The sequence below is a fragment of the Microcaecilia unicolor genome, chromosome 6 (genome assembly GCF_901765095.1).
Source record: "Microcaecilia unicolor chromosome 6, aMicUni1.1, whole genome shotgun sequence".
Lineage (NCBI taxonomy): Eukaryota > Metazoa > Chordata > Amphibia > Gymnophiona > Siphonopidae > Microcaecilia > Microcaecilia unicolor.
Window position 1 is genome coordinate 310,822,789 of NC_044036.1, and position 19,604 is coordinate 310,842,392.

Here is a 19,604-nt window from a genome sequence, read left to right on the forward strand (position 1 = left end):
CAAAAAAGCAAAAACTAATAGCCAGATGCATGTCAGAGAATGACTTGATTTGTGCTTTACATAAGAGAGCTAATTTATGTGATCTGCATAATCTAGCCAAGTAAAGCCACACAGTTGCTGTGGATTTTGAGAACTGTTTGGCAGACTTTATTTTCCCATATTGAGCACATGCTCATTTGTCAGAAGACAAATCTATAATAATTTAAAAATTTTATTTAGATGTACCCCCTTGCTTTTTATAGAGCTGTACAGTAATGCTGACATAGCCCATTTACTTTGAATGGGCTGTGTCGGCTTTACCGCCCTGGCAGCCACTTATGTGGCTTTGTAAAGGGGGGGGTTAGTTCTGTAGGGGGCCCTTTTACTAAGCTGTGGTAAGCACTAATGCATGCTTACTGCAGCAGAAAAGGGCTTACCAGGGCTGCTGAGAAGGATGGGGGAGGGGAGGAATTTCCCAGTCCTGGCCTCCAAGGAGGGCCTGGTGTTGGCCATAGAACCACTTTTTTTCAGTGATGGAGCCAGTCTGACAACTTTGCTCAGTCAGATCCAGCGTCTTTCCTTCCCTTCCACCCCCTTCCCTCCTGGTCCTCTACTTGCCTCGGAGTCATTGGCTGGCAGGCAGCAACGATCGAGAGAGACTGTTCTGCTGGCCACAGATCCTTCTTCCTGCTGCATCTTGCCTCCTTGAAGTATCTTCCTGTTTCTGCATAGGTGGGACGCATCTGGAAGAAGGACCCATGGCTGGCAGAGCAAATCTCTCTCAATCTCTGCTGCCTGCCAGCCAATGACTTTACTTTTGACTGATGGTGCGGTTGGGGGAGGGGCAGTGGCGGCGGGGCCCTTAAGATTGTTTGCCCCAGGCCTGGCTTTGTCTGTTGGCAGCCCTGGGGCTTACTGTGGGGCATGCTTGGGCATCCCTTGGTAATTTTTGCATGTGTGCAAGCTACCCATGCACTAAAAAAATTTTTTTTTTTTTTTTTAATTATTTTGAAAAGGCTTTTGGAAAGTCCTTAGCTATGATAATTTAAAGCTTAGGAAAACAAGGTTGAATGAGCATCTATAAGTTGCTCAACCATGAGGGTCAATGCAGCAAAAGCACTTTCATTGACGAGGTCAATTGTACTCCTTAAATGCAACCTGTGGTCCTAGCAAATGGGAGCATTAAAAAGTAAAGGAATTATTATAGCGCTGAAGGCCAGTGAAGCTCTTGATTGTCAAACAGGCCATCTTAAACTTTAGGCAATATATTAGCCAGTATGATTTGACAAGAACCAGAACCGATGAGTCCCTATTACTGCAGTCATATAGAATCCAGCTGTTGCCTGTTGAATCAGCTGAAGGCAGCGAACAAACTTCATTGGTAATGAAATCACTAAGGAGTTAGAAGGATCAAGTCTAATAGTAATTTGAGCATTTAACCACACAGACTTCCAAATTTAGACTTGTAATCCAGCACATAGCAACAACAACAGAACAAACGTCTTGTTTGGCACAGAAAAATGTAACATTTCAGCTCAACGAGAGACCCAGATTTTTGCAGGTTTGCTTAAGTCATGCTTTATGTAATTTACTCGGTGTTTTTCAAATTTGACCTTTTACTCCTACAATTGCTTTCCCTGCCTCTGTTACAGCTAAGATGTTTGTTTTCACAAAATTTGGGTCCAGATGTGTTAGGAAGGAGTTGCACTTTTTATGATCTTAAAATTATGCACGCTTCCAGCAACATGTACTTATGGCATTTGGTGTATCTCTTTTTGGCTTCAAATAAAACATCCTTAAGACTTCTTCAGCAAAACTGAACCCTGTATAGGAGCCATTGCCATGACTGGCTTATGTTCTCTGCCTGAAAAACAAGGGACGGTAGGAGGCTGCCCACTGAGTATGGAATTCCATTCTTTGCCTGGCGTGAACCTAATACCCATCTATCTTCTTTGCTCTTTCCAGATATTGAGGAGAAAGGAGTGCGAATGAAACTGACGGTCATTGACACTCCAGGGTTCGGAGATCACATCAACAATGAGAACTGGTGAGAGATGGTGGGGAGGTGAAATCTAAGAAAATCTGCTCAATTGAGTTTAGACTTTTACTTCATTTTATGTTGTGCTTATTTGTGTGTGTGTGTGTTTCATGATTTACTTCTGTCCTCCTTCACCATAGATGAAATGAAATAAAATATCTTGCTATCTAGCCAGGATAACATTCAAAACTGATGCGCATGAATATATGGAAATGCATATTTTCAGTACTTAAGCATAGGTTTAGGAAAAGTAATGTAGTGGTCTTGGTCCTCTGTCCTACATGGTAATGTTGCAGTTTTTCCCAATCTTAGTGGATCCCGTAAAAGCTATTCATTTTCCTGTTTGTACCTACCTGCTAAATGCACAGCTGGGTAAAGGCTTAGCTTTTATGCTGAAGTGCATGTCATTCAGTTGGCAGTAATGATGCACCCAAAGAGCAGGGTTAGAAAGAGCTGGGGCCACTTTGACTCATGAAGTCAAAACATGGAGAGCATTGGTTACCACGCGTGCTGGAGGACCCCCCCAGCCAGTCGGATTTCCACCATACGTATTGATAAAGATTTGAATACACAGCTTCTGTTGTATGCAAAATTTGTTTCCTGCCTGGTCCCTCTAGATGTCCTGAAATTGTACTGCTTAGGATCCCCCTCAGGACAGGTTTGGTAACCACTGATGTAGATTAACCCACAGTAGATTAAACCTGCTAGACTGTTCTTTTGTTCTGAGGTGCTACCCCAGTAGACTCCTGAGATGCTGTACCAAAACTAGAGAATGACACGGGGACGAAGTTTGTCCCCGCCCCGTCTCCGTGGGTTCTGTCCCTGCCCCCCGTCCCTTCAGGTTCTGTCCCCGTTCCCGCCCCATCCCCGTGGACTCTGTCCTCCATCTGCAGAAGCCTCGAAAACGTATGATTTTATATTTAAATCTTTTTATTAAAGTATAAAAAGGAACAATATGCTGTGCAACTGTTTATAAATTACAAACAGAAACTATAATAACCCTCCTCGCCACCACCCTCTACCCTTCCAACCCCAACAGTAGCTGACTTCTACTACCCCAAGGAATCCTAATCCACCCTGTTAAACTACAACCTGTTCTATATTTATTTATTTTTATTTTTTATTTTTGTTACATTTGTACCCTGTGCTTTCCCACTCATGGCAGGCTCAGTGCGGCTTACATGGGGCAATGGAGGGTTAAGTGACTTGCCCAGAGTCACAAGGAGCTGCCTGTGCCTGAAGTGGGAATTGAACGCAGTTCCTCAGGACCAAAGTCCACCACCCTAACCACTAGGCCACTCCTCCTCCACTGTTGCTACTATTTGAGATTCTACATGGAATGTTGTTGTTCGCAACATTCCATGTAGAAGTCGGCCCTTGCAGATCACCAATGTGGCCGCGCAGGCTTCTACATGGAACGTTGCTAGTGGAATAGCAACATTCCATGTAGAATCTCCAATAGTAGCAACATTCCATGTAGAATCTCCAATAGTATCTATTTTATTTTTGTTACATTTGTACCCTGCGCTTTCCCACTCATGGCAGGCTCAATGCGGCTTACATGGGGCAATGGGAGGGTTAAGTGACTTGCCCAGAGTCACAAGGACCTGCCTGTGCCTGAGGTGGGAATCGAACTCAGTTCCTCAGGACCAAAGTCCACCACCCTAACCACTAGGCCACTCCTCCACTGTTGCTACTATTTGAGATTCTACATGGAATGTTGTTATTCGCAACATTCCATGTAGAAGTCGGCCCTTGCAGATCACGAATGTGGCCGTGCAGGCTTCTACATGGAACGTTGCTACTGGAATAGCAACATTCCATGTAGAATGTCCAATAGTAGCAACATTCCATGTAGAATCTCCAATAGTATCTATTTTATTTTTGTTACATTTGTACCCTGCGCTTTCCCACTCATGGCAGGCTCAATGCGGCTTACATGGGGCAATGGAGGGTTAAGTGACTTGCCCAGAGTCACAAGGAGCTGCCTGTGCCTGAAGTGGGAATGGAACTCAGTTCCTCAGTTCCCCAGGACCAAAGTCCGCCACCCTAACCACTAGGCCACTCCTAGTGGTTAGGGTGCTATGAAGCACTGTTATGATTTTTTTTTAATCTATGGATGAATAAGTCATCAATAATCTCAGGATTCAGTCTAGATCTCTTGTCTTCCCCAGTCCTTCCTGCAATAGAAGACGTCTTCTTAGAAGATGTGCTGGTAGCAGGAATGTACAGGATCCCCCCATGTAAATTTTGCTAGTTATGGCCAGCATGTTTGCTTGTTTTTCAAAAAAATCAATATGTCATCGTTTGCATCACTCAAACATAAATAACAGTCCAGTTCGTTAACAGGCTTCAAAGTAGAAAATGACACAGGGACAAAGTTGTCCCCATCCCCGCTCTGTCCCGTGGGATCTGTCCCTGTCCCCGCAGTTAATGTGGGTCCCCTGTCCCGCGTCATTCTCTAACCAAACCTCCTGAGAATTAAATAAGTATCATAACCACTACTTATAAGAGAGAGCATCTTTTATTTATTTATATTTTTAAAAATATATTGCAGCCAATTCTGATGTACTTAAATAGATCAGTAACTCGTCTAAATTAGTGATAGTTATGGGCCCCTGACTGGAGTCTCAATATTTAAAGATCTTTTTTTGGAAAGCAGATGATTCTTCACTGTAAAGAAAGCCTTTGTTTCTGTGGTGTGGATATCGACAGGCTGTTACCATCACAGCCTTCTTTCTGCAGGCTTTTGTGCTCTCTTGTTGTCGTGCTTCCATCTGAACATGTTGGACCTTCTGAAAAAAAAAAAAAAAACAGATGTCCAGTGGATGGGGCCAGGGCTTTATGGAGTTGCAGTGAACACAGACCCAGTCTTCCTACCAGAACAGTTAAGAGTCTTTTTGGGTTTGCAGAAGATTGCTGCTGGAGTTTCTACTTGAGTTTGAGCTGTAACTGGGAAAGTGGGGTTTGATTTCATGTTAATTGCTTTTCTTTCCGAAAAGTTTCTTTTCTTGTATGTTTTCCTTGTCTTTTGAACTGCTCCCCCCTGATTGTTGTGGGCTAAGAAGGAATGTCATATAACTTGGTTGTTTCTTGTTTGTTTGTTTGTTTGTTTTTTATTCTTTCCGATTTTCTGTAACAAGCGATTTAACTTGTATTTATTTAATAATATAAGCTTTAAAAAAAGAAAGTGCTAGCACACGTAATTGCTGTTATCCTATCTGTGATTTAAAGTTGCAGATACTATTCTGGCTGGGTAAAAAAACAAAAATGAGGCTTTATAAATCACAAAAAGGGCATAAAATCTTTGCATCTGACCGTTCTGTGCTGCCTCAGACCAGGTATAAAATTTCTCGCATTTTGCATGTGTGAGAAGCCACAGTTTCCTTCTGTGGCATTGCAGCAGAATACGTGGCCTCCTTTTCGTTCATTTTAATGTTGTTTACATCCATGCTCAACCTCTCCCTGCAGTGCTTGGCTAGTAATGTCACATGACCCATGGTAACCATGCCGTTAGACTCACAGTAGGTTTTTTTGCATCGGCCTTTTAGTTTGTACTTGAGACAACGGAGGGTTAAGTTCCCACTCTCATTAGGCGCCCCAGTGGGATTTGAACAGGGCTCCCCTGGTTTTCAGCCTGTAGCTCTAACCAAGGAGGTTTAATTGACAGGAGACAGCGGGAGCATGCTTGGCCTATTATCTGGCTGAAGCAAGTAGGTGGAGCTTGCTGCCAGGGGCAGACAGAGTGATCTGGGCACCTGGGCGGTTAGGGTGATCAGGGCCCCTCCCCCTGCCACGCTGCTGCTTCCCCCCCCCCCCCCCATCGCCGCAGTTACTGCCTCCCTCCCACACACCACAGTCCCCCGAGCCTCAGTGGACCCTTCCTTGGCCTTACCTTGAAAGGGCCCTGGTGGTCTAGTGGCTTCTTTGGGAGCAAGAAAGAACACCACTCTTTTCAGCCCATTTCTGTTATTCTACCCGGCAGGGAGTCTCAGCAGCTATTTTTAAAACACGGTGGTCGCAGGCAGAATAGCGGCAGTGGCCAGGAAAGAGTGTTATTCCCCCCCCCCCCCCGGCAGGGGCCACTAGACCACTAGGGCCCTTCAGAACTGAGCGGGGGGGGGAGGGGTGTAGAGTGGCAGTGGTGGGCAACCGCACAGAGCCTCTGGGCCCATGGGCACTGCCCAGTTGCCCAGATAGTCAGTCCGCCCCTGCTTGCTGCCATACAAAGTAATGTATTTTGAGTGTATCAAGATGGTGGCTGCGTAGGGAAGCAATTAAACTTCCTTGTGGGGGGTGGGGTGGGGAGACAGCTTCGGCCTTGTCACATGATGCTGCCTCTTGTCAATCAAACCTCCTTGGCTCTAACCATTAGGCTACTCCTCTACTTCAGGATGTCTGGGTTGAAAGTAAATATATGGGTCCATCTATTTCTCCACAGGCTGTAACTGTCCATATATGCCAATGGCGAATCAAAAATCTATTTCATTTGAAAATGAAATGCCAGGAGCATTTCGTTGCTTTTTTTTTTTTTTTCTTATTTATTTTGAAACGGAGGCACTCCCGTTTGCATGCACCAAACCAATGTGTAAGTTGCACATCTTCTGTGTCGCACGTGATTCAAACACAGGGTAATGGGTGCTGGTGGTGAGCTGTCCACAGTGGAAACATTGATTCAGAACTTCTTGCATCAAGTAGGAAGTTAAGGGTCCAATGGAAAACTGAAGCTTTTCTCTGGCATTTCTTCAGACAGGCCAGTGCGTGTGTGTGTGTGATATTTATTTTATTTTTTTTTTAAATTAAACATTGTACACTGCCTTATTAATGCGAAAGGGTCAACCACGATGCTGTACATGTATAATAAACCTGGGCATTCTATCTCCACTAGAACACTGGTCCAGAAAAGAGTAGAAATATAATAGTATTAAGCAAATACAGGTTGACCCCAGAGAATAAGGTCCACTTTCCCTAAATACTGCCTATGCTAATTGCCATTATCTGTTTTGTTTGTAACACTCCTTTCCCCTTCTTTTCAGCAGTTAACGCTTTTGGTTAAATTTTGGGTGGTGGGAGGCAGAATAACTTTTCAGTTGTCAGGCCAATTAGGTTCTGCTTCATTTTAGGAGCTTTCTCATTCCCCCACCCCCCACATTACTGGCCGCATACTTAATTTCTGTAATGCTTACGAGATACTGCTGGTATTGAAAGGAGTGGCTGATGATCTGCTTATGGTTTTTACATTCGATGGCTGTGTGATGGTCCTGCTGTCGGAGTTCCTTGCTTGTACTATGCTGGTATTTTGGTGCATTGAATTTTACTTGACTGGCCATGACGTATCTTTGGTTTCATCTTTTCTGCAGTTGGCAGCCTATCATGAAGTTTATCAATGACCAGTATGAGAAATACCTACAGGAGGAAATTAACATCAACAGGAAGAAACGGATTCCGGATTCCAGGGTGCACTGCTGTATATACTTCATCCCAGCAACTGGGCATGCGTATGTACATCCGTTTGTACAGTTCTTTTATGTTGTAGGGCTGTATGATAGAGTGCAATCGTGTTTTATATCGCCTGCAAGTATTATTTTGTCATGCATGCAAGCTAGAAAATTTGGTATGTTTTATAGATGCTCACTAGTTAATTTACCATTTTGCTTGACAGGAGGTTGAGTATTTATTATTACATAAGCTTGATTTTCTCCCATTATCGTTTGCATGACCTTATCCATTTTGTTAATTTAATGCAGCAGTTTTGTGGAGTGGGATAACATAATTCAAACCTGTCTCTTAACTTGATGGACTTAAGCCACTGCGCACAGCTTCATGTTGTTAGCTTTGTCCTTGTTGCACTCTGGAGCAGGGCCGCTGAGAGACTAGGCCGGGCCCGGGGCAAGGCTGCCCTGCCTCTGACCCCCTCCGCCACTGCAGTCCGCGGTCTCACCTGCCTGCCTCCACGGCTCTGGGCCCCCTGCATTCAAGGCGGCAGTCGCAGATCGCCTCTCTTCTAGCCTTCCCTCCCTGTGTCCTGCCCTTGTCTGATGTAACTTCCGGTTTCCACGAGGGCGGGACACAGGGAGGGAAGGCCAGAAGAGAGGCGATGAGTGACTGCCGCTTCGAATGCAGGGGGCCCGGAGCCGAGGAGGCAGGCAGGTGAGACCGGGAACTGTAGCACCGGAGGCCTGACCCCGGCGCTGGGCCCCCCCTCTCGGCGGCCCTGCTCTTTAGCAGAATAAGGTAGGTGACATGGAGATGTGTTCTTACAGAGATCATTCTTATAGGGTCAGGTGGTAGTAGAGAGTGCAGGACAAGCCTTCCCCAGGTATGTAACAAGCAGCCAATCTGAATGTATGCCGGTAGCCAAAAGGTCTTTTGAGGTTGTACCTGCCGTGAGTGTGGGTTACTTTCCCTGTGATTTTCATGGAAGTATAAAAGTAATTTCACATCTGTTCTCCAGCTGAAGTGTTCTATGCTTGGTTTCTGTCCTCATGTCTTTCTAAGGATAAATACAGTTTGGCACTGGTTTTGCTGTCCATCAGGGCTGTGGAGTCCGGACTGGTAAAAATGTACCAACCCTGACTCCAACTTCAAAATATAAAAACTTAACAACACTTATAAAGTAAATTTATTATTATATACATCTCCATATCTATCTCTCGCCCCCTTTCTATCTATATATAAATATATTTATATATCTATAATTCGTAGAGCAGCTTTGTAAAAGGAGCCCTAAGAGATTTCTCTTTTGTCTGTCTGGGATCACTGGTTACTGTTTTTTTTTCTTATGTTGTTGCTTTAAGTACAACATATCTATCCTTTTCTGGCACATTTCACATAAGCAATTGCACTAGCTTCTGGTGATCAGGGGTTGGCGTCGGTCACTTGATTGGGTGTCGGACGCTCACAGTAGCTAGCTTCTAGTAGTTTTATGTATGTGTATCCTTTTTTATTGCATGTGTGATATTTTCTGTCCTATCTTCCAGGTTTAGTTATGTAGCCTGTATATTGCTTTGACCCGCTTGCCAGGTTAAGCACGATATCAAGTTCTCGATAAACAGCAAAACACCTGCAAGGGAAGATCCGCCATGTCAGTTCATGTGCATCGGGTTGTCTGCTGATACGCAAGCAAATTCATACAGCTTAAGGAAGAGCATTAAAGAACTTGTGGTGGGGAGGTCAGACGTGCCACCCAAATATAAGAAACAGCTGATGAGGGAGTAGTGGAAGGAGCCATGGATGGTGGAGAGAGACCAACTTAGGCCATGCCACAGGAGCCATAACCACACTTTGGCAGCATTCAGCCACTGCCGGTACAGAAAAAGGAGCCCAGCTGTGCAGAGGCCCACAAGAAGTAGAGGAGATGAGGGGGGAAGTGGCAGAGTACAAGAGGGACAGGGTGCAGGAATATAGGGGAAGTGCAAATGGAAGGGAAGCCTATGTGCGAACATACACCTTTATTGACGCATGATGTCCCACCAACACATCCCCACACATAACACAAGTAAACGATTGTTCATAAAATCATCCACGGAGATGCCCCGAGCTACATGCTTGACCTCATGGACCTGCCTCCCAGAAATGCTAAAAGATCAGCCCGCAAATTCCTTAATCTGCACTTCCCCAACTGCAAAAGACTAAAATACAAGCTATCACACGCGACCAGCTTCTCCTAGATGAGTACGCAGCTATGGAATGCACTACCAACTGACTTGAAAACGATCAACGACATAACTAACTATCGTAAATCTTTGAAAACCTATTTCTTCAACAAGGCCTACAATGAGAATCCATAGCTAATTATAACACTTCACCCTATTCCGATATTTATCTTTCTGTAACTTTGCTTAGACCTTTTCTTTCTTCATCCAGAATCTTCCTGTAACACCAATTGTATTCCTCTCCTGGAATGGCGATGCCATAACAGGTGCTTGTAAGCCACATTGAGCCTGCAAATAGGTGGGAAAATGTGGGGTACAAATGCAATAAATAAATAAAAATAAATAAATAAACACTATACACCACTGATACCCGCACACACATTCCACTCATCTACTGAGATACATTTGCAAGGCTTTTTAACCAATTGTCCTCTCACAGGCATGACTGAATCTGCAAATGTGGGAAAGGGGGCACATGCCTTTGTGACATGCTAAGTGTGTTCACACTTTCAGCAGTGTGCAGTACATTAAAATTTTTACCCTATCCTTTCATCACCTTGACATTGAAGTAGACGGAGTACCCTTTTTGCTTTTGCTGCAAAGCTGTAGCCATTATGCTCTTTCTGTCTGTCCTTGCTCAGCTGTCTTTTCTGTTTTAAAGTGCATCAAGATCATCTTTGCCTGTCAGAAAGAACATGTGTTTTCTGCATAAGGAGTCATCAAGTTAACAGGCTTAATTATGAAGCCATAATTTTATGTGCTTCCTTTTCCTGAATGTGCTTCGGGGCATTGGTGTAGTCGGATATCCCTACTTGAGAGTTTGAATTCATCTCATGGCTGGTGTCTGAAAAGCTCTCCTCCCCACACCCCACCTTAATCCTCTGACCCTATGATTTCCTGTTCAGGTGTCAGAGCAGACATCTGTCTGTGGCTGAAATAACAGCTGACTCGATTAGTGCCTTGGGTGATAGTTGCAAAAATTAGCTTGTAATTGATGTGTAAGTCTTTCACAATTCAGGCTGCCTTAAGAAGATTATTGGGTACTTCGTTCTCATTCAGTTGTACTTTCATACAGGCATTCAATAGGGGTGTGCATTCACGGGCATGCATTCAGTTTCAGTGCCTACAAAGTGTAAGTGCACACAAATGGCTTATATGCACATATATCTACAAATTAATGCACATACAGTTGACTTGCAGGCTGAAAGTCCTCGTGCATATACAGCAAAGCTCTTTTGTGTGGGTAAAATAGGCTTTACACTTTGAATTTTTTAAGATTACTCCAAAATTGTCTTGGTTACTATCTGTTTGGTCTACAAGACTCTGTGAATTGAAAGAACATATGACTGTATTTATTTATTTGCAACATTTGTATCCCATATTTTCCCACACACAATCAGGCTCAATGTGGCTTACAAGTCAATAAGAAATAGGGTCAGGTATGGGAGGGGTGCATGTGTAAAATAAGGTACAAAATAATAAGGAATAAAATGGTCATTTGAGGCAATATAATGTAGATATTGAGTAGCATCAGTAGGGTAGGCCTTACAAAACAAATAGGTCTTTAAAGAGCACCTAAAGTCTTGATGATCATGCAGTGTTTTCACACAGTTCGGTAATGTATTCCACATCTGCGTTCCTAAGTAGGAGAAATTAGACGCGTAGGTGGTTTTGTATTTCAGACCAATGCAACTGGGATAATGAAGATTCATAATTACGAGATGATCTGTTTCTGTTCCTCGTTGGAAGATCAATTAAATCAATCATATAATCCAGGGCTTCACCATAGATTATTTTGTGGACCAGAGTACAAAGCTTGAAGGTAATACGGTCCATAATTGAAGAGTAAACGCCACAAAAGAAAGTAACAGCAGGTAACTGTTGCATGCCAAATGTGTCAATTTCCCTTTGAGTGATCCTCCAATTGTCCTTTACGAGTTTGTCGGCTTTTCTTGTGCGAGACTCATCCATTGCTGTCATGGGTCATCCGCTTCATCTTTGATGAAAAAAAAAAGTAAACTTGGGAAAATGCTTGAAAATTGGGAAACCTTATGCAAACTGAATTTTAATTTGCCAGCTGCACCCCCTAATAGGTTACTGTAGAGAGGTACCTCCCAAGGAAACATTTGAACATAAGATGGAGGAGGATTAGTTTTTGAGGTAACTTAAGGCAATGGTTCTTAAGGCCTCTACCTCCATAATTCATCAACAGATGGCAGCACTGATGCAAAACACATGTTCTCTGAAATCCCTTACTTCACCTCAGTTGGCGAGAAATGCTTACTATTGTTTGTGAAATGGAAGCATGCAGTGAGCACTCGTCAGTGCAATTTAATCAGCATGCCCTGCTAGAATTTCTGACTAGTGAAGGAGTCCCTCCAGTTGAAATTCATTGCATTCAGGTTCTTCGTGGTGAGGACTGTGCACCCACCATTGGGCCAAAAAAATGTAAAGATTGTGAACTGGGAAGGGCTGATTCTTGTGATCAAAGATGAAGTGGAAGACCCATGACTGCAACAGATAAGTCTTGCACAACTACTACTACTACTTAACATTTCTAGAGCGCTACTAGGGTTACGCAGCGCTGTACAATTTAACGAATAAGGACGGTCCCTGCTCAGAAGAGCTTACAATCTAAAGGCCGAAATGTCAAGTTGGGGTAGATGAGATTTCCTGAGAAGAGATGAAGTGATTAGGTGCCGAAGGCGACATTGAAGAGGTGGGCTTTGAGCAATGATTTGAAGATGGGTAGGGAGGGGGCCCGGCGTATGGGCTCAGGGAGTTTGTTCCAAGCGTGGGGTGAGGCGAGGCAGAAAGGGCGAAGCCTAGAGTTGGCGGTGGTGGAGAAGGGTACTGAAAGGAGGGATTTGTCTTGAGAGCGGAGGTTACGGGTAGGGACGTAAGGGGAGATGAGGGTAGAGAGGTAAGGAGGGGCTGCAGATCGAGTGCATTTGTAGGTGAGTAGGAGAAGCTTGAACTGTATTCAGTATCTGATCGGAAGCCAGTGAAGTGACTTGAGGAGAGGGGTGATATGAGTATATCGGTTAAGGCACAAGAAGCCTGACAAACTCGTAAAAGACAATTGGAGGATCTCTCAAAGAGAAGTTGTCACTTTTGGCATATGATGGTTATCTGCCATCATTTTTTACGTTCTTGTATGTTTCAATGGCCAAAACAGATAACTGAGAGACTTTTGGGGTAATCTTAAAAAAAATTCAAAGCTTCTATGCAATTTTCATTGTTGCATTTGCATATGGAAAGGGTATGCTTATTTTTATGTGACTTATATGTAGGCGTTCCTGGGGGTGGAGTTTGGGCAGAGCAGAGAGGGAGTTGGCATTGTATGTGTATCTCATTAAATTGTGGCTACACTCTAAGTATACACTGGCATTTACGTCTCTATTTGGAGCGGGTATAAATTTTGTGTATGATCATTTGTGTGCAATTGGGGCTGGTATTGGAAGCCTATTTTATAAAGGCACCCATGTAGCCTTATATAAGCTTAAAATGGGTGTCTCTTTGAACTTTTTGGATTCTACTACTTACCTTTTCCAAATGAGCTCAGGGTGAATTACAAATCCTGCCCAGGTGCATGAGTTTACTTCCTTGCCCAAATTAGCTTATGCTGTAAAATTGCACCTGAGGTAATGGAGGGTGTGAACTAACTTTCCCAAATTCACAATATATGCCATTGGAAGAAATGGGATTTGAACTCAAATATAAGCCACTTCTCGAACCACTAACCCAGTGCTCAATCCAGTTTTGGGGTACACCTCACCAGTCAGGATTTCAGGATATCCAAAATAAATATGCATATGAGAGATTTCTATGCACTGTCCTCCTTAGTATGCAAATCAGTCTTATGCATATTCATTGTGGATGTGCCCCAAGAATTGGTTCAAAACCATTGCAACAACCTATTCCTCTACTCCTGCGGTATTCTGCAATAAAATACACTCTTACCTACTTTTCTGCTGGTCTCTGTGTGCAGACAAGGGCATGAGCCGTTTTAGAGACCAGTGGCATAGTACAGGGGGCCTGGGCCCCCCATTTTGGACTCTGGGAGGGGCCCTCAAAACCTGCAGCACCTGTTACATGGCTGGCGGAGATACTAAAGCCCTGCCAGCCAAAGAGATTTGCTACCCAAGCTACTCCATGCCGCTTCACTTTCCTGCCATAAAGAGAAAGTCGGTGGCATGCCTCCAGCCGTTGACAACAGGACTCCTTGAATATGCTTGGTTCTTGCACGAACTGAGCATGTGCGAGGAGTCCTAGCATCAGCAGCTGGAGGCAGGCTGCCGACTTTCTATTTACTGCAGCAGTGAGTCTCTTTGGTTGGCAGGGCTTAGGCATCCTTGCCAGCAAAGGTAAGATTTTTTTTTTTTTTTTAACCGTTTATTTTATTATTTTCATATATATATTTGACAGTATATAACACATTGCTAGTACATCAGAATTGCTAGCCAAACCTTCTTGAACACTCTCATTTATCATACAACATGGTTATTCCCCCCGAATCCCTCCTCCCTCCCTACCCCCCACCCTTCTCCTTAACAGACAACAAACTTAGTCTTTCCCATTTTTCCTATATTCATTATTGGCCAGAGAGCTGATGTGAGGCTTTCCATTGTTCATATGGCTTCCAAATTTTTTGGTGCTGTATTAGTCGACCAGTTCGCAATGCTGTGAGCTTTGACATCAAATTGACATGGTGTAGCTTCTGCAGAACTTTTCCAAGACCAGGTAGTGACGGTTGTTTCCATGCTGCTGCCAGGACCAACTTGCTTGCCACAAATACTTGCCCTGCAAATCGATGTACTGGGTTCTGGACCCCTTCAGGTTTAAAGTGCAGCAAACAGTGGTCCATCTTTAGTGGGTATGTCACTCCAGTGACATCCCGTACAAATTTCAGTATCTCTATCCAGCAAGCCTGAGCGTGTTTACAGGTCCACCAGATATGGAACATGTCCCCTGTTGTATTACATTGTCGCCAGCATGTAGCCGAGCCTGTTCGAAACATCTTTACCAATCGATGGGGGGTATAGTACCAGCAGTATAATATTTTGTGTCCACTTTCAATCATGGCACTAGAAATCGATACCTTAGGCAAAGGCCTAAGTGCTAACTTCCACTGTGGGGGCGTGTATGTTACCCCCAAGGCCTCCTCCCATTTTGCCAAATAATGAAAGGTAAGATTTTTAATGCGGGGGGGGGGGGGGGGGGGAGGGGAATGCATCGCCTCCTCTCCCTCCCCCCCAGGCCCTATATTCCTGTTATGGACCATTTGTCAGCATTTTTGGGGGTGGCATTTAGCGGACGTTATCTAAAATATACATGCACATTAGAACATTGCTCATCTCAGATTGAGATTTGTGTGCTACAGGAGGGTATTGTAGGATCCTATTTTGTAAACGTACTTATGCACACGTTTACCTTTTATAAACTAGGCCTAACATATTGCGTGTGGTTTCTTTTTTTTAAGTAGGTGTCCTGTTAGCCTCATATGGCACATCCTACATTAAGTAGCACCTTATAATGAAACGAGTTTGGTTCTTACACAATTTATTTAAATGTAGCCCCATTAGAGCAAGTTAAGTTGTGGGAATTTTGCGAAAGTTAATGCTTTCTTTAACAACAACAAAATTTCCTTCGATATAAATGTTTGCAGCCGTATGTATCATACGCTTTTACTGAGCCCCAGAGATGCCAACCTGGACATCAGCCAGATGAATTAGCCAGTCCCATCTCTCACTGAACAGTAGAACCAAAAAAAGTGTGTGTGTATATCAGGGGCGTAGCCAGACATCAGATTTTGGATGGGCCTAGGCAAGAATTGGGTGGGCACCAAGTGTTCCCCCCCCCCCCCCCCCCCCCCAAAAAAAAAATATTATCTAAGCTGGTAGGAAAATGCTTCTTTCCACCTTGGCAGCAGGCATGCACTGAAAACTGAGCATGCGCAGGTGCCGGTGTCATGGAGAGTAGCATTTTCGTTACCATCAGGGGAAGATCTTCAGCTGGCGGAGCTTGAGATTCCCACCAGTTACCACTAAACATGTGCTACTGTTGGGTGGGCCCTGGCCCACCCAAGCCCACCTGTGGCTACGCCACTGGTGTGTGTGTATATATATATATATATATATATTTGGATTGAGTTCATTATGGACCTCCCACCTAGACCAGTACTCTGGTCGGATACAGTCACGTTGAACTCAGAAAAAAAGTAAATATATACGTTTTTTAAAAATTTGGCTTTGCCCTGATTCATTAAGTCACGTAGTTCTTGCAGTACAGAACAAAAGCGAAAGCTTTTAAATCCATAAAATAAAAGATGCTTTGTTACAGTCGTGCAGCAATTTTTTTTAAATTGCTAAAGCAAATATTGCTGTATTTGGGGATGTGTTTCCTGTTGGCTTTTCTTTCTTCACTACAGTAATGTTGAAGAGGATTGTCACCTGCTTACATTTTTCCATGAGTGACAGTGCTGTTTAGAAATACATTAACAGGGGTTAATTGCTTGTGATTTGATTTATTAACTTAATATACTGCTTAGCACAATAGAGTTTTAATTAAAGGAGTTCACAATAAAAATAATTCAACTATTGCAAAATACATTAAAAACTAAAAATGTATTTTAAATTTTATCTGTGCAATCATTTACTCCCTCCTGGCTGAAAGTTAAAAAAAAAAAAAAAAAAATTCATGAGTCGAACCCATAACTAGGTTGAAATAGTAAAGCCTTTCCCGAATGACAAAGATCTTGGAATTCCTTCAAAGTTGAAACTTGTGACAGCCCAGGATGTTGTGCTGTGTTGCTCCATTTTTCTCAGGGTGACTGCCCGAGTTTATGAGGGTAGGCCCTACGTCTGAGTCACTGTTTTTACACATGGCTCTGCTTTTCAGCCTCTGTTAACTTAATGCTAATGAGACCCCAGAGTTAATCTCTGTATTCAACCCTGCATCTTCCATGGGCGACTCCTAGGTTTCACATAGATGCCTTCAGCACTATATTTTGAAGACCTCCTTTGCTCCTTGTGAACGCCTAGGTTCATTGCTTCACTTCAGCCCCTCTCCATGTACCGTGCAAGGAAGAGAAAAGGCTGAAGAAAGGAGCAGAGCAAATTTCTCTGTACTCCAGCTTCACTCCCAGGATGCACTGGGCAGGGCTGGGTGCCTCCATTTTCGAGGCGGCGCCAATGGAAGAGGAGGGAGGTGACCTCCCTCTTCCAGCGAAGGTAGGGAGTGGGGAAGGGCCACTAGACCAGGTCGGGGGGGGGGGGGGGGCAATGACTCATGAGCCCTGGTGGTCCAGTGGGTCATTTTGAGGGGATACTAGGGGTGCTGGAGACCCACCATATCTCCAGCCCCTCCTGAGCCTGGGTCGGGGGACCTCATGAGGTGGTACACTGGGTTGGGTAATGATCCTATTTTCAGCATTGTAGCTAGCATGCACTAAACCAGTGTTTCTGAAGCTGGTTCTTGAGTATCCCCCCCACCCAAAAAAAAAATAAAAAGTCTAGTTTTCAGGATATCCGCAATGAATGTGTATGAAAGCCTTACATAGAGTAGAGGGCAAATAATTTATGCATATTTACTGTGGATATTCTGAAAAAGCAGACTGGCTAGGGGATACTCAAGGACTACCTTGAGAAACACTGCCCTAAATCAAGGGACTTTGCAAGAGGAGAATTTGTCCAGGTATATTGAATTCCAGGCCCAGAGAGCTAACAATCAATAGGGCCAGCTATATTGAGCCTTCGTTTCATTTTCTAACTGTGGGGATATTGATAAGTTAAGTCCTAGATGTGTACTTGAGGCGATACGTATAGTGTAAATGACCATGAGACTCTGAGAGGAAACTTCTCCATGTAGAAGTATGGTCTTTCTAGGCAATTTATGAAGGGAGGGGAATATTACCCATGGAATGCAGTGAAAGCAAAATCTTGCCATAACATTGCAGATGGGACTTGCATGGGGTGGGAGCATCTCCCTATAGAAGACCAGCATTACCTGTGTTACACAGCTTTTTTTTGTATTGTACTTATGGGAAGAATTTTCGTTCCTTCTTTTTACGTTTTCCATCCCAAAATGAGCAGGTTCTTCCAAAAAGTAAAGTTTGTTTGAACTATTCAAATAGCGCAGCTAACCTTTGTTCTCCATCATAGAAGAGAATGTTTTTGTTACTCTAAAGTCATACCTACAGTGTGCAAGTTACTACTTTATTTCCTCTTTTTTTTTTTTTTTAAGCCTGCGGCCTCTAGACATTGAATTCATGAGACGTCTGAGCAAAGTAGTCAACATTGTTCCAGTCATCGCAAAGGCAGACACTTTAACACTGGACGAGCGGGACTACTTCAAACAAAGGGTAAGACCGTCTTGTGTTTCTACATCTCATCTGCATCCAGGTTTCTACATCTCAGTACCTGGCTTTGAGCCAGAGCATTCCTCCAGCCACAGCACTAAGATCCCATGTTCCTGAAGGAAGGGCCCTCGCATCCAAGCTGCTCCTAATATTTGTCTTGGCGCTTCGTCAGCTCTGAGTAAAATCAAAATTGGGACTTGCACTGCTTTTTGGCACTCTGAGGCCTGTTATTTTCTTTTGTAGGTCAGGTATGGGCTTGAGCTGGAAGCTTCCATTAAAAAAAAAAATGTAACAGCTCATTAAATAAAATGTAAAATAAATTTCTGGAGTAGGGGACAGTGATGGTGTAAGTGGAAACCCTAGTTTGCCGCCCTCCTCATCCCAACAGGTAAAGGGGGTCAATGAAACCTTCGGTGTGGGGGGGGGGGGGCACAGTTTAGCCCGCCTCCCCCAGCTGCCGACCCCCCTGCCACTTTGGACCCCTCCCGCCGCTGACTCTCCCCCGTCGCCGCCAGGTACCTTTGCTGGCGTGGGTCCCCAACTCCCGCCAACCGAAGTCTTCATCACCGATCGACTCCGGTGCCTTTGCTGATGATCTGTTTCTAACTCCTGACGTCCTGCGTGCACACCCTGTACGTAGCTCCGTGCAGGACATGCATGCAGGACGTCAGGAGTCAGAAACAGATCATCAGCAAAGGCTCCAGAGTCGACCGGCGCTGAAGAAGACTTCGGCTGGTGGGGGTTGGGTCTCCCATCAGCAAAGGTACCAGACGGCGGTGGGGAAGGGTTGGCGACGGGGGGAATTGTGATCAAAAGTGGCGGGGGAGGGTCATCGGCGGCAGGAGGAGGGATGGAAAGTGGCAGGGGAGGGTTGGTGGCGAGGGGGGGGGGTCAAAAGTAGAGGGGGCCAGGGCTTAATCTGTGGGGGCCCATGCCCCTGTGGCCCCACTTAGCTACGCCCCTGGCTGGCCAGTAACCTCAGCCTATACCACAGCAACATAAAAAATGCCGTATCTTTTAGTATTCTGCCCAATTGTAGCCAGAAAGGAAGAATGCTTGTTGTTAATGGCAACCCACTGTGACTCCACTGTCATGGTGGAAGGTCTCTCTAAAGCCCGAATGTCAAAAACGGAAGCAGCCTGGCTCTTAGCGCTAATCAAACTACTCACAGTTTCCTGCCCAAGGACTCTGGTTGCAGCCTGCTGAGACCTGATCTTCCTTCAAAATCAGAGCTGAAGTTGTGACAAAACAACCCCTTTCACAGTCTGATCCGCCTCCAATCTCTGGGACGCCTCCGCAAAGCTATGACGCCACAGGGGCTGCTTCTTGATTGCGGGGGTCCCGCCCGTTCGGCAGAGCTTAGTGACGCTCCATTCAGACTGCTGCCCGCTTCTTCCGCTACAGGCGCGGGTAAAGGAGATGATGTGGGACTGGCAGGAGCTTGATGCCATTCCAGTGTCGTCTGTCTCATCGTTGGAGGAGAAGCTGGGGAGGGAAGAGCCCACAAACCTTTCCTTCTCTCTTGCCCATCCTTTAATCAGATAAGGGCCCGAGTCAGCAGAAGTTACTACAG

At 44.5% G+C, this 19,604-nt stretch overlaps 1 protein-coding gene across 3 annotated transcripts in view; it reads left to right on the forward strand.

Annotated features, from left to right (window-relative positions):
• Positions 1–19,604, forward strand: part of SEPTIN9 (septin 9) — a 460,073-nt gene that overhangs the window by 419,826 nt on the left and 20,643 nt on the right. For all 3 annotated transcript variants that reach the window (XM_030208139.1, XM_030208140.1, XM_030208141.1), the window contains 3 exons: positions 1,945–2,026; positions 7,378–7,515; positions 17,917–18,034. In XM_030208139.1, the coding sequence (XP_030063999.1) occupies positions 1,945–2,026; positions 7,378–7,515; positions 17,917–18,034 (338 nt within the window). The remainder of the gene's footprint in view (positions 1–1,944; positions 2,027–7,377; positions 7,516–17,916; positions 18,035–19,604) is intronic.